Source organism: Acomys russatus, chromosome 29 (genome assembly GCF_903995435.1).
Source record: "Acomys russatus chromosome 29, mAcoRus1.1, whole genome shotgun sequence".
Classification (NCBI taxonomy): domain Eukaryota; kingdom Metazoa; phylum Chordata; class Mammalia; order Rodentia; family Muridae; genus Acomys; species Acomys russatus.
In genome coordinates, this window is record NC_067165.1 from 40,542,044 (window position 1) to 40,559,378 (window position 17,335).

Below are 17,335 nucleotides of genomic sequence, written 5' to 3' on the forward strand. Positions count from 1 at the left end.
CAGCAGGCATGCATGTGATACACATATATAGAAGCAGGCAAAACACCGATACACATACAATGTTACTTTGTTTTGTTTTTTGAAACAGGTTTTCTCTGTGGAGTCCTGGCTGTCCTAGAACTCACTCTGTAGACCAGGCTGGCCTCCAACTCACAGAGACCCATTTGCCTCTGCCTCCCAAGTGCTGAAATTAAAGAGCTGCACCACATTCTAATCCCCCACCACCAAAAAAAAAATTTTTTTAGTGAAATATGCCATTTTTTTTATTAACCTTAAAGGCTATGCAAATTTTCTGAAACAGGCAGATCGTAGCACTGTGGCTAACTTCCAAATTGTTTTCCCACTACTGTATTTTGTTTCGTCTTGTTTAGGTCTCACTATAAAGCCCAGGCTGGCCTCCTTGTGCTGGTGGTGGTTCTCCTGCCTCTGCCTCCTGAATGCTAGGATTATAAGGGATCATAGGTATGTGTCACCTCACCTGGTTTCCACCCACTATTCTCGGACATCTCCTAACAGAAATCAATGTGGAGACACACGGAACCTAATTACTCTGTCACAAACGTATACTCATTTCAATCACTAGGTTTTAAATTAAATTATTAATATTCTGCCTGGAGTTTATATTTTTTTGTTTTTTATTTTATGTCATTGATGTTTTGCCTGCATGCATGTCAGAGATCTTGGAATTACAGACGGTTGTGAGCTGCCATGTGGATAGTTGTGGGGAGCCATGCTAACTAAATTCTGCCATGTCAGAAATCCTGAGCTTAGGCTGCAGGCTGTGACCTTCCAGTTGCTGAGCTTTGCAGAAGGAGGTCTTTGTATTCCAGGCCATCCTTGGACTATTTACCTTTGAAAGAAGTAGGGAAGTCCCTACTGAGAAACACCTGGAGGGTTAAGGACATCCTTTCAGAGAGCTACTTAGTAATAGGAAGTTCTTATAGGGAGCTGTTCAGGCTATTGTGTTCTTCTTGCCTGCGAGCTAGGGAGAGAGGGATCAGAATAGATTCCATTGACCTTGCTATATAATGTCTTACTCGGCTGGAGTAAGGTAGTCTTGATCAGAAATTTCCAGGCTTGACTCCTTGACTCATTATTTCTCGAGTCTCTGTACCCTGCTTTCAATCCCCACTCCCTCTTTCAGGTGAACCCTGATTCAATTTGTCCCACGGGCCGGGACACATCAGATAGTGAGAATTGAACCTGAGTCCACTGGAAGAACAGTCAATGCTCTTAATCGCTGAGCAGTCCTGAGTCTATATATATTTTTTAAAGTACATAGAACTCTTAAAATATAACTTCTTTTTTAAAATGTTCTGTACCACTTAGAAGATGAATGAAACGTTTTATTTCCATCGTACACAAGAGAAGGAGAGGGCATCTTTACTCCTAAATCCATCCATCTCCTTAGACTCATCTTATATGAGAATGTTTTTCTTGCACATTTATCTCTGGACCACATGTATACAGTGTCCTAAGTGGGCATCAGATCTCTTGGAATTGGGGTAACAGATACGATGAGCCACCATGTAGATGCTGGGAATCGAATCCAAGTCCTCAGCAAAACAGCCAGTGCTCTTAACCTCTGAGGCATCTCTCCAGCCTGAGCTGTGATGGCTGAAACAAGCACAGTCACTATACAGGTCACAGAGTTATCTACAGGTCGTAAAACAACTGGAAGCTGATATCCCCTGGGAGATGGCGCTCCCTACCAACCCCAGAGATGCAGCGATGTAAGTGTCCACCATACCTGGGCTGTGTGAGGGAACCTTGTAGCACTAGTGCGGTGTGGGAGATGCACTGCGAGCGGATGTTGCTCAGAAGCTGGCTGACTGCTGGCTGGCTGCACATCTAGAGAGGAGAGTAACAGGGTACCACAACTGAAAACGATGAACGGGAGGAAAGTCATGGCTAGAAAACAGCCTGCTTTCCTCTCCATAGGCTTATAATGGACAAAGCACAGCAAGTGTGTTGTCACCCTGTTTCTCCTGTACCAAGGCAGGTAAGTCAGTATGTCACCTCCTGCACTGAAGTTCTGTAGAGAAGGCAGAGCTGAGCTATGGGCACACTGACTCCATTTCCTTTCGGGAGAGGTATACCATACTCTCAGACAGAGTCTTTCACATGCTAGTCCAGGTTGGCTTCCAACTCACAGCACTCCTTGTGTTTCAGACTCCCAATGCGCACCACCCACCTTGCATCTCTTTGCTTTTGTTAAGATTAAGACAACAATCTGTGAAGATGACCCACAATTTGAAACTAACACAGAGCAATCCGTTTCTAAAGTCAGACAGAATTAGACATGAAACGTGAGTGAGAAGACAAGAGAATGAGACAGTGGAGGTGCTGGGCATGGTGGAGTACGCCTTAATCCCAGGAGCCAGAGGCAAGTGGATTTCTGTGAGTTCAAGGCTAGCCAGGGCTACATAGTGAGACCCTGTCTCAGGAGAGGGTTGGGGGGCAGTCATGCTTGCTTGGTTTAGCATGGTCCTGCCAGCTTGTTATTTAAGAATTCTGTATAATGACAGCTTCATCTCTGCGTGCACCAGTTACTCACAGAGGGCTGCTTGGACTCACAGGGCAACTGTGGAAAGCCAAGCTCATGGACCATTCCTGCATCCACAGGATAGGTGCTCCATGAGATCAGGTGTTTTCATAGCTATTCTCTCAAGCAACTAGCCATTGTGGTTTCAGTAAATATGTCCCCAGAATGCTTCATATGTTGTAGACTTGGTTGTCAGCTGACAGGATGAGGGGTGAGGGGTCACCAGAGCTACGGCTCTAGTCTCAGCAGTGCACAGACTGATGATACCCCAGAGCTGGCAGATAAGGCCTCATAAAAGTAAGCAGGCCAATCATAACGTGATGCAGCAGTACAGTCATCTGGGACTCCTCTTCTGTTTCGCTTTGCTTCCTGGCCATCATGACAACAGCAACTTGGCTGTACCACACCACTGTCTGCCATGACGTTCACCACATCCCAGAAACAATGGGCTCGGCTGGTCATGTACTTAATTATCTGTAAGCACAATGTACCTTTCCTCGGAGTTTCCTGTATGTTTTGTCCTAGCAACGGGAACCTGACACAATCAGCACATCATCGGGGCCATGTCCAACACGGGAAGACAGAGGAAAGGACTCTGGAGCCAGCATTAGCTGTCTCCATGGTGAAGTGAGTTCTACAAGGCTGGACGCTGTTGTCATAGGCAGGGCTAAGCACTGGCACCCTGGCTGGTACCTAACAGCTGCTCCTGGGGAAGGGATTAGCACATGCATAACCAGGGTTTGCTTGCTTTCTGGTAAACCCACTTCGCAGTACCTTTGGTGCTTTTTTTTCCTCTATTCCAACTCTGTCAAAACACTCGATGAGGTAGTTCAGCATGTCTGTCTCCTTGCAGGTTTCAATGGTGAAATGGTCACTGTACGAATCCCAGTTACTTGCTCCACCAGAGGCTCCCAAACTTTGGAGAAGAGAAAAAACATTGACAATGCTTACCTACTGACAACCACCTACAGAGAAGCTTGCCACCCTGCAGCAGAAAGCCTGTTAGGAGCCCTGCATCCATGATGAAGCACACCACCATGCAGGCAGACAGGAGCTCACCGCTGCTTTGTCTCCCCAGGGCCAAGCAGTGGTCTCTGGCAAACACGTTCTTGCCTGACAGGGGCTTGGCCTTCCTCGAGAAGGGCTAGGAAGCTGCTGAGCAGAGTCGAGCACAGGCCCATGAGCCAAACCAAGCGGCACCACTTGGGCAGACATGAGTGGCCAGACAACTTCACTTCAGAAGAGATGCTCTAAGTGACTGCTAGGATGCTACCGCTTGTCCTCAGGATGCCTACATAGATCAATCAGCCCTGACAAGAGGCCAGAACTTACAGAAAATACCACGGTGGAAGGAGACATGGATGTTTTTGCTGTTGCATTTTCAAAATTTTCAGTGAACAAGTAAAAGTAGAACAGTGAAAACCAAATAAACAGAAATCTTGCACAGGAGTATACCCTGACTGGCTGACTTGGGTGCAGTCCCAATGCAGCTTTTACCTGCAAGCAGAACCTCCAGTGCGTCTGCAGGGGGCGCTGCGCAACCATGGCGCTACTTGTACTAACTGCTCCTACAGACAGGCCAAACATTGCAGTGGTGAGGTCCAGAAAGCGGAGGCTAACCTCCAAGAGATCACAAGCCAAACCTGGTGTTTCCTTACCACACTCATTTCTGCGTTTGTATTTAGCACAAAAATGACAAAGAGATTAAGACAGAGGAAGAAGCGAGGAATTCTAAAATAAAGGGATACACATGGAAGATGATAAAGACAGGAAGAATACCAGGGCCCTGACAGATACGCTGCTCCTTCAAACCCACACAGACAACGTATACAAACTAAAAGGCCCAACAAGAATTGAGCTGGCAACAACACACTGCACACTCAGGCATGCAGAACTAATTTTAGAAAATATTTGCATAAACCCCCTTGGCATTTGGGGAAATTCACATAGTCGTCATGAGAATGGGAAGCTGCAGAAACAACTCAGTACAGAGGAAATGACACTACAGAGCCAAGACTGTCAGTGTCTAATGAACCGTAATTTCTATAATCTATATTCCTGCCTGATTAAAAAAATTTATTAAAAAGAAGGAAGGAAGGAAGGAAGGAGGCTAAGGGGAAATCTAGAAACAGGAGCAGGCCTCCTGTCTGCAGAGCCCCTCACTAGAACCAGGACAAAGCTGGGCAAGGCAGCCTGGAAATGCAGAAGTGGAGGGAGGGAAGTAGTTCTCCAGGCAGTGGGGAGTGCTTGGGTGTGCCTTACTCACTAACGGCATGCTCTGGTAGGTCCCAACTGGCCAGTACAGAAGCGTATGAACTGCGTGACAAAGCGAAAAGCATACAGCAACAGATAAAAGCCACAGCTGTGCTGAGTGCAGGGGTCCTGGGAGCCCACAGCCATCTGAGTTTTACCTGTGCTGAGTGCAGGGGTCCTGAGAGCCCACAGTCATCTGAGTTTACCTGTGCTGAGTGCAGGGGTCCTGAGAGCCCACAGCCATCTGAGTTTTACCTGTGCTGAGTGCAGGGGTCCTGGGAGCCCACAGCCATCTGAGTTTTACCTGTGCTGAGTGCAGGGGTCCTGGGAGCCCACAGTCATCTGAGTTTTACCTGTGGCTGCCCGATTACGTCCACTGCACAATCCACAATTACACCTGCGTGTAATGAAGAGCAATTCCCTTGGGGCAGCTCTCACAGATGTCAGTGGAAATATAACTTGGTGCTTAAAATGAAACATTTAGACTATGTTCCTGATAAGCCCACATTCAAACAGTTTTGATGGCAATAGCTTCTTACCAGCTGTGAGGAGTGAGTGTGATGTGACACCCAGACAGGCACATGGACTTGTGTCTGAGGAATAGGGCATGCTGGGTGCTGCCTCATGCAGCTGCAGCTCCGAGCAACATCCTCGCCTAACAATCACTGTCACATTCTCACAAGTGCTCCACCAGAATGTGTAGAGTGACAGGTGACAGTTACACAGGCACACACCTGTAACCCTGCACTCAGGTAGCACAGGTAGGTAACTGAGCTCAGCCTAGTTACATAGCCAAGACCCTATGACAGAGGACATAGAGTCCATCCGTCATGTGCTACACAACACATAGAAAGGACCTAAGAAAATCGTGAGGCATTTCCAAAACTAAGAAATGTGTCATGAAACGGGCGGTGGCGGCGCTGTGAGTTCAAGGCTAGCCTGGTCTACAAAGTGAGTCCAGGACAGCTAAGGCTACACAGAGAAACCCTATCTCAAAACATACCCCCCCCCCCAAAATGTTTCATGAACAGTCAGCAATCAGCTGATTTTCATCAAAAGAAAGGAAAAAAAGATGAGATAAACTCTTAACCCAACACAGAAATATAGAGAAAACCCGAATTTATCAGTATGATATTCAAGGTGCGAAAGGGAACTGCGACCTCAGCATTAGAAGGACCACTCTCACTGATGCTCAGTCAACAGCACCAATGGTTAAAATGACTGCCACGATTCCCAATGCATCCGCATTACGAATACAGCAGAGAGGGGGAAGTAGTGTGCATTAGATGCCAATGCAGTGGCCTGGACCTTTAATCCTGGCTGCGCAGGCTGAGGCCAGAGGAAAGATGCCACCCAGGAGCTGAACATCAGCAGCAAACACAGCCGATTCCTCATCTACCACACTACATAACTCACTCATTTTTATTACTCATGACACTTCCAGAACTCTGACATTCTAAAATCCTGGAAATGTTTTATATTTAAATCCCAAGAACAGGTTAATAACTTATACTGCCATTTAAGAAAATGTAAGCCATTTTTCTAATAACTACATCAGCAGTCCAAGTTAATCAGGTAACAGGATAAACAAAATAAAACACCATTCAATTTCTTTCTAGACTCCAAGGGCCCAAGAAGTGATTAGAAGGCTTTCCTTGTGACAGCCAAATCACAGGAGAAGTCTTCCTCACAGTCTCTCCCTGAGAGAAGCGGCTCTTCACAGGAGGAACTCTGCCTGCCCCGCCCTTTGTTTCTTTACTTCAGAATTACATTTACTCATTCACTGTGGACTCTGTGCACTTTGTGTGCATGTGACATAGCTCACATCCAGTTAATGTACACGCGCTGTGTGTGGGCATGTGCGTGCATGTATGCGGGTGTGAGTGTACATGTGATACAGCACAAGCGTGGGTGTCAGAAGAAAATCAGAAATCAGTTTTTCCTTTTCTCCTTCCATTATGTGAGTGGGTCCTGGGATCAAATTCGAGTTCTCAAGCTGGCCCTTTGCAAGAATAGTGTGTGCTCTTAACTGCTGAACCACCTCACCTGCCCACGAGTCCTTATTTTTCAGTCCAGATTCTGCATATGAGGGAAAACATTTGTTATTTGTCTTTCTGGGCCTGGCTTGCTTCACTTAAGCGCAATAATCTGGAGGTATTAAAGCACTTGCACAACATGGAACCTGCTTAACCTCAGATGAGAAATCCTTTCCCTGAGAGGCTCGTTGTAGTCAAAGGTGTTTTGTTTCTTTTCTTTTCTTTTTCCGAGACAGGGTTTCTCTGCGTAACCTTGGCTGTCCTGGACTAACTTTGTAGACCAGGCTGGCCTTGAACTCACAGTGATCTGCCTGCCTCTGCCTCCCGAGTGCTGGGATTAAAGGCGTGCACCAACCACCGCCTGGCTGGTGGTTTATTTCTTAACTTGGCAAACCTATTGTGAAAGATTGCTTTCCAGGTTCCTTTCTTCTAATTTTTTAAATAAGATTTATTTATTTATTATGTATACAATGGTCTGCCTGCATGTACACCTAACAGGCCAGAAGAGGGTACCAGCTCTCATTATAGATGGTTGTGAGCTACCATGTGGTTGCTGGGAATTGAACTCAGGACCTTTGAAGAGCAGCCAGTGCCATCTAAGCCATCTCTCCAGCCGCCCAGGTTTCTTTCTTAATGTGGTCACTCTGTTACACAGAAAAATGGCTGCATCTTTGCCACTTTGCTTACAATGTGATTAGAGCTCAGAGTTTTCTAGTAGGGTCTTTTAATGTAGAGCACAGAAATAGAGAGACGGTTAAAGGCATTTGCTGCTCTGGCAAAGGACACAGGTATAGTTCCCAGCACCCACATGGCTGATTACAACCACCTGTAACTCCAGTTTGAGGGCATGCAACACCCTGTTCTGGCCTCCAGGTCACCTACAAGCTTGTAAGTGCGTATACATACCACTCCGGCACATACATATACACACAAATTAATAAATAAATATAGTTTCAAAAAGCTACAGAACTAGGCTAAAGAAATGGTACAGAGATTAAGAAAGAACACTGGCTGCTCTTCCAGGACCTGAGTTCAATTCCCAGCACCCTCATGTCAGTTAACAACTGTGGGTAGCTCCAGTCCTAGAGGACCCAGGTACCAATGTGGTACACAGACACAAATGCAGACAAAACAACTCTACACATAGAATTTTTTAAAAAATTTTTTAAAGGTCTTTTTTTTTTTTTTTTTAAAGCAACAGAATTAATCTTCTGCACATAAAATAATCTGAAGCAGAAGCAGGTTCTGAGTTCTGAGTTCAAGGCCAGCCTGGTCTACAAAGTTAGTTCAGGACAGCCAAGGCTATACAGAGAAACTCTCCCAACAAACAAAAAGATAATGTGCCTTCTCCCTTCCTTATCCATAGTCACTGCTATGTTTCTTTGTCGGCTGCATTACTGCTCTGGCTAGCAGTCCTAGCCCTGCGGTGGTAAGACTGATGACTACAGGACATCCTCGGCTACACACTGGTTAGCAGTCCTAACCCTGTGGTGGGAGGACTGATGACTACAGGACATCCTCGACTACACACTGGCTAGCAATCCTAACCCTGCGGCAGGAGGACTGATGACTACAGGACATCCTCAGCTACACAAAGGTCTCCCAGAGATAACTCAAAGCAAAGCAGACCAAGTCCTTTCACCATTCCTATGGATGTCTGCTATGTAAACTAGTCACATGGGGTTCTATAGGCACAAGAAAGACTCTTTGCATTAAAAAAAATAACACATCCTTTTGTTGTCTCTTAATGTTCTGACTTCCATGTAACTTCACGTTTTCTCCTCATGCACTGTCGTGTGTTCTGTGGCCATCTTCATACCCTTTATCTGGAATCTGCTAGTAATCTACGACTGGAGTGCAGAGTAGACGATCCAAATCATCTCACTTCAATGTAGCAGAAGCAGCTCATGCCGGCAGATAAAATTGTAATTTTGTAACTGAGTCTAAAAACATTGGCAGCTTCTGTGCAGGAGCAGAAGAGGTGCACTCTAAGCCGTGAAGTAACTAGTGAAAAACCAGAGCAGCAGAGACTGAGACAGCACAAGGGCAGGAAACAGCCCAGGGTGAGACGCCCAGCGTGAGCTCTGGGTTCTGGCTTCTTCGATCTAAGTCCCAGCAGAGAGAGAGAGAGCAGGCACGACGCTGGTAAAGTGTCACTGCACAACCAGCGCTGTGCTGGTGAGCACAGGACCTGGGTCTCAGGCAAGATCAAATGCCAGGAGGACTAGAGAGAAACATATTTGTAAAGGCAGCATGTGATTTGTTAGAGCAAGAATTAAACAAAACATGTGCCCCACAGATAACGCAAAGCCAAACTACAGAAGTCTACTGCGGAATTGGAGTCACACAGGACTTTAAAGGCACTACAAAGACACCGGTCCCCTCTGGGCATATTTACTTAGGAAGTGGTAATAAAATATTCAACATCCATCTTTTGAAATCAATAGTCAATCCTGTGTCAACATTCTTCTCTCTCTTTAGGAGCTGTCAAACTTAATGAAGCACCTAGCTCCTCCTGCATCTCTATTTATATAGCCTGCAGTTATTTGTGAATAGTGCTGGGCACAAATAAGAACTGGGAACTTCAGTTGAAGAACAAAACTGTTAAGACAATGAGCCAGAGGGTAGAAACAAAGGGTCGTTGTATTTGTGTGCTCAAAATAACCTAGAATCCCAGAGTTTTTAACTCTGGGACATCCAGTGGCCCCTAAAGCAAACAGGACACTGCTTCCCTGACACTCAGGAGATGCTCAGGAGAGACTCCAAGTCACATGTAAGAAGAGAATCTCAGATACACTGGGACAATGTGAGCCTGCCCTTTTGTCCAGACTGCGTAAATAGAGTGTGATGCGGACGGGATGAACACATACCCCCGAATCCCAGTGCTGTTCCTCAGTGCCTGCAATCCACGCAACCAAACTCAGGGCTCACTCCCTAATGGCAGCTGAAGGGTGGCTTAATCTCCTTTCAAGTCTTTGAGAAATGACATAGATACGTTTTCTTACCAGATTAAAGAGCAATAACTATGAATTGTCTTATGTGTCACTCCATCCCAATGTAAGGTCCTCACACGTCAGTGCACGCTTGCTGGCCTTCCTCAGTTAAGGCTACCCCGTAAGGACTGGAAGCAGAGGCCTAAGCAGGGCTCACTGTCTAGCGTTAGTTCCTAAGCCCCTGAAGCACATGCAGGGTCAGAGCCATTCGGCTGATACCTGGACCCAAACTGGACACAAGAAAAATCATCATCACCACCACCACCACCTTCATCATCATCATCATCTTCATCTTCTTCATCACTACTGTCCCCAGAAAGTGCGAGGAAGAGGAAGGAGAAAGGATTGTCGTACATACTACCACAACAAAAGCAAAGAGGACCATCAGGGAACAAAGGAAAGCAAGGCAGAGAAAGACACAGCTGCATTTCCATCCCTTCACACATAACGCTGTACCCACCGACATGCAGAAACACAACTCCCTGGATTACAGAATTATAGAAACACACAGGGACATTTGAGAACGGGGCCACTGGATTCATGGGGTGCTGCTGCTTTCTGAGAGTGGAAGGACATGCAATGAGACATCAAGGCATAAAGGCATGACTCTTAGAAGAGCAGACACCAGCCCAGTCCAAAAGGCATCTGTGAGCCCCAGTTCTCAAATGCAACACTGACCACAGTCTCTGAGGTTCATCTGTAAGGAGGAAGGACCCATGAACTAGATCACAGACAAATGCAAGTCTTTGGTTTTTGTGCAGATGACGGAAGAGTGGTGAGGAGGAGGGGAAGAAAGGAGCGTTCAACACTGCAATCTTGACTTTCTCGTGGATCAAAGCCTATCGGAACCACAGGGGCAGGGCACATGCCCACCACAGCTAGCGAGCGACACAGGTTAATAACCCAATGACTCCCAGAATTCAACTGAGGTCAGTGTCACACAGCAGTTCTTTCCAAACCGTGTTAATTTCCTTTCCCTGCACTGCAAACACACACGCAGCTCTCCTGCAAATAAATACCTAGGAGAGATCCGCAGGGAGGAGGGACGTCTGCTGGCAGCACTGGGCGAGGCAGGAGGGAAGGCGGGGCCCCTGCTTCGGGGCCTCTGTCTGTAGGAGCTGGTGGGTACTGCCTGGGGACTACTTGAGCGGGGAGGGAGGGTTGGGGAGTTAGCCATAATGGAGGATCGTGGGATGGGGCAAGGTGAAGACCCCGACAGGTGTATGACAGTGTAGGGTCGATACCTTGGGGATGAGGGCTGGCTTATAGCAGCAGTTCCAGATACTGCACTGTGAGGGCTGAGGACTGGAGAAGGCACAGGCGCCTGGGGGGCTGCACTGTGAGGGCTGAGGGATGGGGAAGGCACAGGCGCCTGGGGGGCTGCACTGTGAGGGCTGAGGGATGGAGAAGGCACAGCCGCCTGGGGGGCTGCACTGTGAGGGCTGAGGGATGGAGAAGGCACAGGCGCCTGGGGGGCTGCACTGTGAGGGCTGGGGGATGGGGAAGGCACAGCCGCCTGGGGGGCTGCACTGTGAGGGCTGAGGGATGGGGAAGGCACAGCCGCCTGGGGGGCTACACTGTGAGGGCTGAGGGATGGAGAAGGCACAGCCGCCTGGGGGGCTGCACTGTGAGGGCTGAGGGATGGAGAAGGCACAGGCGCCTGGGGGGCTGCATTGTGAGGGCTGAGGGATGGAGAAGGCACAGCCGCCTGGGGGGCTGTGTGGGAAGGTGAGGCAAAGGACGGACTCAGCACCGGCACAAAGCTCCATGAACTGGCAGAGGGAGCAGGGCTAGTTTCATAGAGGCTGAATTAGTTGAAAAGGGGAAGAAAGAAGAGAAAAATCAAAGGAAAAACTTGAGATAATTAAAAATGAATAATGTTAGCTTTTAAAGGATAGTAAAATTATATTACAAACACTAGGAACTTTCTCCCACCCACAGTGCCCATGACACAGATCAACTGTGAACCGGCAACTCCTCAGCATCCTTCACAGCTGTTTTACCACCAGGGCAATGAGTGAAGAGGACAGCACTGACCTAGACAACGAGCCTGCGCCGAAGGAGCCCAAGCTGCAGACCATGGGGCTTGCCCCTGAACTGGAGCCAGCGTTCAGCGTGAGACCCCTGTCTGGTGACCGTGGTGACCGAGCTGCCGTGGCAATAGGCTGCGATGTGGCTGTCAGACTGGCAAATGGATTTTCATCTCGTGTCTGAGTGGACATCATCAGCACTTCCATTAAAATCTGGCCAATCAGATCCTTAAAATCAGAGAACACTGTTGGGAAGGCAGAGTAAAATGCAGGTTATTCATGGGTCCTCATTTGCATGGTCCTCTAATAAGTCAAAAGAGCTAGAGTCATTCTGTGTGCTGTGATCCTGCACTGGATTCCCCAGAGTGGGTGGAGATTAGTTGAAAACCCCCAAAAATCTCTGGTGTTCTTCCCAGTAACTTCCTTCTCTTTTGAAAATTATTTTACATATATTTTTGTCTGTGTGTATATGCAAATACGCGTGCCCATGCAGGGGTCGGAGGACAACTCTCAGGAGACCTTTCCTCTGCTTGTGGTTCTGGGGATAGCGCTCCAGCCCTCAAGCCCAAGAGCAAGCGCCTCTATCCACCAAGCCATCTCACCGGCTCAGTCCACAGTAATTTCCAAGTTTAGGTAAACATACCACAATTGTATATGACATTACATTAGAGGGAACTGAGTGAGGCTGAAGCGTACGCTCCTTGGGCTGTCTTTTTTTTTTTTTTTTTTTTTTTTTTTCCCTGTAAATACAAAACTATCCCAAACTTATAAATTTTATTTAAACCATGTTAGAGTGCAGTTAAGGAGCCAGTCCTTGCTAGAGTTGCCCTTACTAGGCTGTCACAAATGGAGTAAGGTTAGTGTCTGTTAGCCAGCACACACCTTAGAGAAAATCCAAGGCTCAAGAGTTCTATAAGGGGCTCTATCTACCCTGACTCACCATCTGGTTTCTGAAGTAGATTCTATAGTCTAGTTTCATTCTTATTCTTTGCAGCTTCTAGTTGATTTGCTGTTGGCCTTTTGATATGTTTTAGATATCAGTAAACCTGGTTAGATCATTAAAGATCACCACTAATGTGTACAAAAAGTCACAAGACCCTCAGAGCCAAGGGCTCAGCTACTCCCAGCTAGAGGTGCTAAGAGGCTATCACATAAGAAACCTACCAACCCCCAGGAACACAGAACTTTCACACCCTTGCAGGAAGACAGGATGGATGGAATGCAAAAGAAAGAGGAACCACATTTACAGTGGTTGCCTCACTGAAAACACATCTTACACAAAATACTTCCTAAAGACCGGGGATATATTTCAATGATCAAAAAGGCAAAAAATAAAAATCTCATAGTTGTATTTTTTTTCCCCAGTGATGTGTAAAACAAAACAAATACCCTGAAGCACACTGTCTGCTTATATTGCAAATAACTAAAGTAAATAGAAAACCACAGGTTCAATAATACTGTGTCTTAAAAACGTTTTACTATTTAAGCATAGTTTAGCACAGTTAACCTCTTAAAAAAGAATCCTAGGATGACAATAAAATACAATCGTATTCCATTTTGCTAAGTAATTTAATAAAAAGATTTTCCTCAACTGTCATTTAGTAAACACTTACAGCCTAAACAACAAATAACCTGTAAAAAAAAAAAATACGCTCTCTCCAGTGCAGACTACTCGTCTGTCTGAGTAGCGGAGCTCCCCCAGCAAGCTTCCACTTACATAGGAGCCGATGCCCACTCAAAGAGTCTTGTACCCAGCCGGGTGGTGGTGGCACACGCCTTTAATCTCAGCACTAGGGAGACAGAGGCAGGTAGATCGCTGTGAGTTCGAGGCCAGCCTGGTCTACAAAGCGAGTCCAGGACAGCCAGGACTACAAAGATAAACCCTGTCTTGAAAAACCAAAGAGTCTTGTACCATAAAGGAAACTAAACCACCGAGACAGTGAAAACTACTCATTCGTTTAGTTTCCTTCCTTCAAAATCACACATTGGGGCTGGAGAGATGGCTCAACAGTCACAAGAGAGCTTGCTGCTCTTCCAGAGTTCCCAAGCTCGCTTCCCAGCACCAGCACTGGGTGTCTCACAACCATCTTAAACTTCCACCCCAGGATGGCCCTGATGCTCTCTTCTGGCCTCCAGAAGCACTTGAGCATACATGCATGCACAATACACACACGCACATATACATATACATAAATGAAAACAAATTTTAAAATATCATTTAGCAATCAGATCAGTGAGAAGGGAAGAAAGCACACAGCTGCAGTTCGACAGCAGGAAGGCAGAGACAGGCGCAGCCTCGCGCCTGACATGTAGGTGCTGACAGAGCCCCACCTTCTTGTGGGTTCTGTTTAAACTGCGCGGAAAGAGAAGAAAGGAAGATGACGTCTCTGTCCCGGTCCTTCCACGAGACGCGGAAGATCTTACAGACCAGCTGTAAGGCCTGCTCCTCAGACACTTCAGGACCTGAAGAAGGCTCCTACAGAAAGATGGAAGAGGCATGCGTTAAGGCATTTTATTCCAATTTAATTCATTAATTAACAAGGATATTTTTCAATGTATAAAACCATTCACCCAGGCAGGTGGCATTATGAACACAAGGTCATCCTGGTCTACACAAAACAAGTTTCAAGCCATCCAGAATTACATGTGAGATTCTGTGGACAGGGAAGTAAGTTACAAAGTCAGTGTCTCATGAAGCTGCTGTCATCACTCATGGGAGAGCATAAAAGAGCAAAGGCATCTCCAGGAACTGCCAGCAAAAGCAGGCCAAGAATGTGCACACAGCCCATCTACTCGCTACTATGAACGCTAAAGATCCGGGCTCATGTTCTTCAAGGACCTTTACACACTTTAACACTTCTCACTAGGTTTCATGACAGACACATTATCTGTACATACAAGAAACATGAATAGAGATACATGAACTACATGAGTAGAGAGCGCACGACAAGGAGGCTACGTCCCAACTTCTAACAACACCAGCACACCAACAAAGTATTTCTGTGAACTTCCTGTAGAGAACATGGTGTGCTAACCTATGCCACGCATGACAAGCCAACAAACTCAGGCCACCAGCACACAGGGAACAAAGCTTGGAGGAAAACAAATAGAAAGGCCTTGCCAAGTTTTTACTTGCTGGTAGACTTTACATATCCTTGCTTTAAATATTTCAGAATATAGCCAAAGATAAAATGATTTACTGTCTTAGCAGAAGACACATAAAAATTAAATTTTACTGATGAAAACCATGGACCTAGCCAGTCATGGTGGCACGTGTCTTTAATCCCCACTCTGAACAAACAGCCGGACAGAATAGCGAGCAGCCTGATCTACAGAGGGAACGCTAGGCCAGTCAGGGCTGTACAGCAAGATTCTGTCTTTTAAAAAAAAACCCAAAGCAATCAACCAATCGACCAAAATAACACAGACCTAAGCCAAATAAAATGGAGGGACTGAATGTAAGCAAGGGTTGAGTCGCCCTGCTGCAAAGACTAAAGCTGGAATGGTGGTGTGGGTCCTTGACTCCAGCACTTGGGAGGCTGACACAGGTGGATTGCCAGTTCCATGCTAGCTTGGACTATGTAGTGGGAACTTTCAGGAGGAAGGGGACAGGGGAAACTGAGTCTAAGCATTCAAAAGGAAAACGCTACCCACATGACAGACCCACAGGCACCAGCAAGGCAGTGCGGTCATCAGCACTGAGAAGCAAAGCTACTCAGTCCTGCTACTAACCTTGTCGCTCAGGCTCCTCTTTTCTCTTCGGTCATTCTCATCCACTTCCATATTTTCGATCCCCGAATCCACATCCACCTGGGACATGCTTTAAGAACAAAAGACAAACAAGTCCTTCATCTCTTCTAAAACTCCCAGCATCAAAGCTGTGTCAAAGTTTAAAGTATCAATTAACATAGGTCAGGAAAGGAAAATGCCGCTAGTTCCCCTTGTCTCCTGTAAATCTAAGAGCTCCTCACAGACTGGCAGGTAAGCATCCTGGCCGTCCTATGTGCTGGAATCACTTTTCCCAAGGCATCATTTCCTTGGGCTCACTTTCAAAAACTAAGAATCAGCAGAACAAATTTTCAGGACATGCTATTTTTACAGAATGCATAACGCAAGCAGAGCTTGTCTACATCAATTGCCCAGCACTTGCCACTTTGATACTGACAAGAACGTTATTATGCTGTATGTCTCATTTTCACAAATACGTGGTATTATTTGAGGTGCCCGTTTCTGCCCCACAGGCAGTCGCTCTGCCTCACCAGGTCTTGCTCTGGCCAACATGCTTTGCTCTAACTATATCTGTACAAGCTCCCACTTGGACTTCTCCTTGACAGGCACTTAGACGTTTCAAATGCATGAGGGTATTTGTTAGCTTCTGTGCTAGTTTCTGGCTTAGCATGCAGGCCAAGCACATGGGCCTCATGCTTCCGACTCCAGGAACTGTCCGCAGGCTGAGTGTGCAGAGCTCTGTGTTTTCTTTCTTTCTTTTCCTTTTTTTTTAAAAAGATGGTTATAAGCCATCATGTGGTTACTGGGAACTGAACTCAGGACCTTAGGAAGAGCAGACAGTGCTCTTAACCTCTGAGCCATCTCTCCAGCTCCTCCTTCTTCTTCTTCTTTTTTTAAAATTAATTAATTAAATTTATTTTTTAAAATATATTTTATTAATTTATTCATATTACATCTCAATTGTTATCCCATCCCTTGTATCCTCCCATTCCTCCCTCCCTCCCATTTGCCCCTTACTCCCCTCCCCTATGACTGTGACTGAGGGGGACCTCTTCCCCCTGTATATGCTCATAGCGAATCAAGTCTCTTCTTGGTAGCCTGTTATCCATCCTCTGAGTACCACCAGGCCTCCCTATTCAGGGGACGTGATCAAATAGGGGGCACCAGAGTTTGTGTGAAAATCAGACCCCACTACTGTGAAGAATGTCCTGTCCATTGGGTAGATCTGGGTAGGGGTTCGAAGTTTACCACATGTATCGTCCTTGGCTGGTGCCATAGTTTGAGCAGGACCCCTGGGCCTGCTTGTTGTTCTTGTAGGTTTTAGGGCCCTCTGGATCCTTCTATTTCCCCATTCTCCCATGCTTCTCTCACCTAGAGTCCCAATAGGATGTCCTCCCCTCTGTCCCACTTTCCTGATAAGTGAAGACATTCATGGGACATGCCCCTTGGGCTAGTGTCCAGATATAAGTGAGTATTTACCATTCGACTCTTTCTGCTTAAAAATATGGAACGCTTCATGAATTTGCGTGTCATCCTTGCACAGGGGCCATGTTAATCTTCTCTGTATGGTTCCAATTTTAATATATGTGCTGCGAAGCGAGCACAAGCTCTGTATTTTCATTAGACTAAGCTCACCGGCTGCATCGCTTACTCGTGACCACTGTCTCCTTGATCTATTCTGGCTGAAAGAGACATGTTTGAAGCCCTCTGGATGGGTTTGAGTGCGGCAACCACTTTTATGACATGCTG

The 17,335-nt window shown here is 46.5% G+C and overlaps 1 protein-coding gene and 1 non-coding gene across 2 annotated transcripts in view; both read right to left on the bottom strand.

Annotated features, from left to right (window-relative positions):
• Ube4b (ubiquitination factor E4B) overlaps window positions 1-17,335 on the bottom strand; it is a 102,757-nt gene that overhangs the window by 44,464 nt on the left and 40,958 nt on the right. The window contains exons 4-10 of the mRNA XM_051172192.1: window positions 15,590-15,677; window positions 14,189-14,333; window positions 11,865-12,102; window positions 10,847-11,632; window positions 10,047-10,184; window positions 3,320-3,461; window positions 1,751-1,851 (exon numbers count right to left, since the gene is read on the bottom strand). Coding sequence (XP_051028149.1) covers window positions 1,751-1,851; window positions 3,320-3,461; window positions 10,047-10,184; window positions 10,847-11,632; window positions 11,865-12,102; window positions 14,189-14,333; window positions 15,590-15,677 — 1,638 coding nt within the window. The remainder of the gene's footprint in view (window positions 1-1,750; window positions 1,852-3,319; window positions 3,462-10,046; window positions 10,185-10,846; window positions 11,633-11,864; window positions 12,103-14,188; window positions 14,334-15,589; window positions 15,678-17,335) is intronic.
• LOC127212117 (U6 spliceosomal RNA) lies at window positions 17,085-17,190 on the bottom strand. Its single transcript, XR_007833500.1, has one exon. It is a non-coding gene; the product is annotated as a U6 spliceosomal RNA (small nuclear RNA).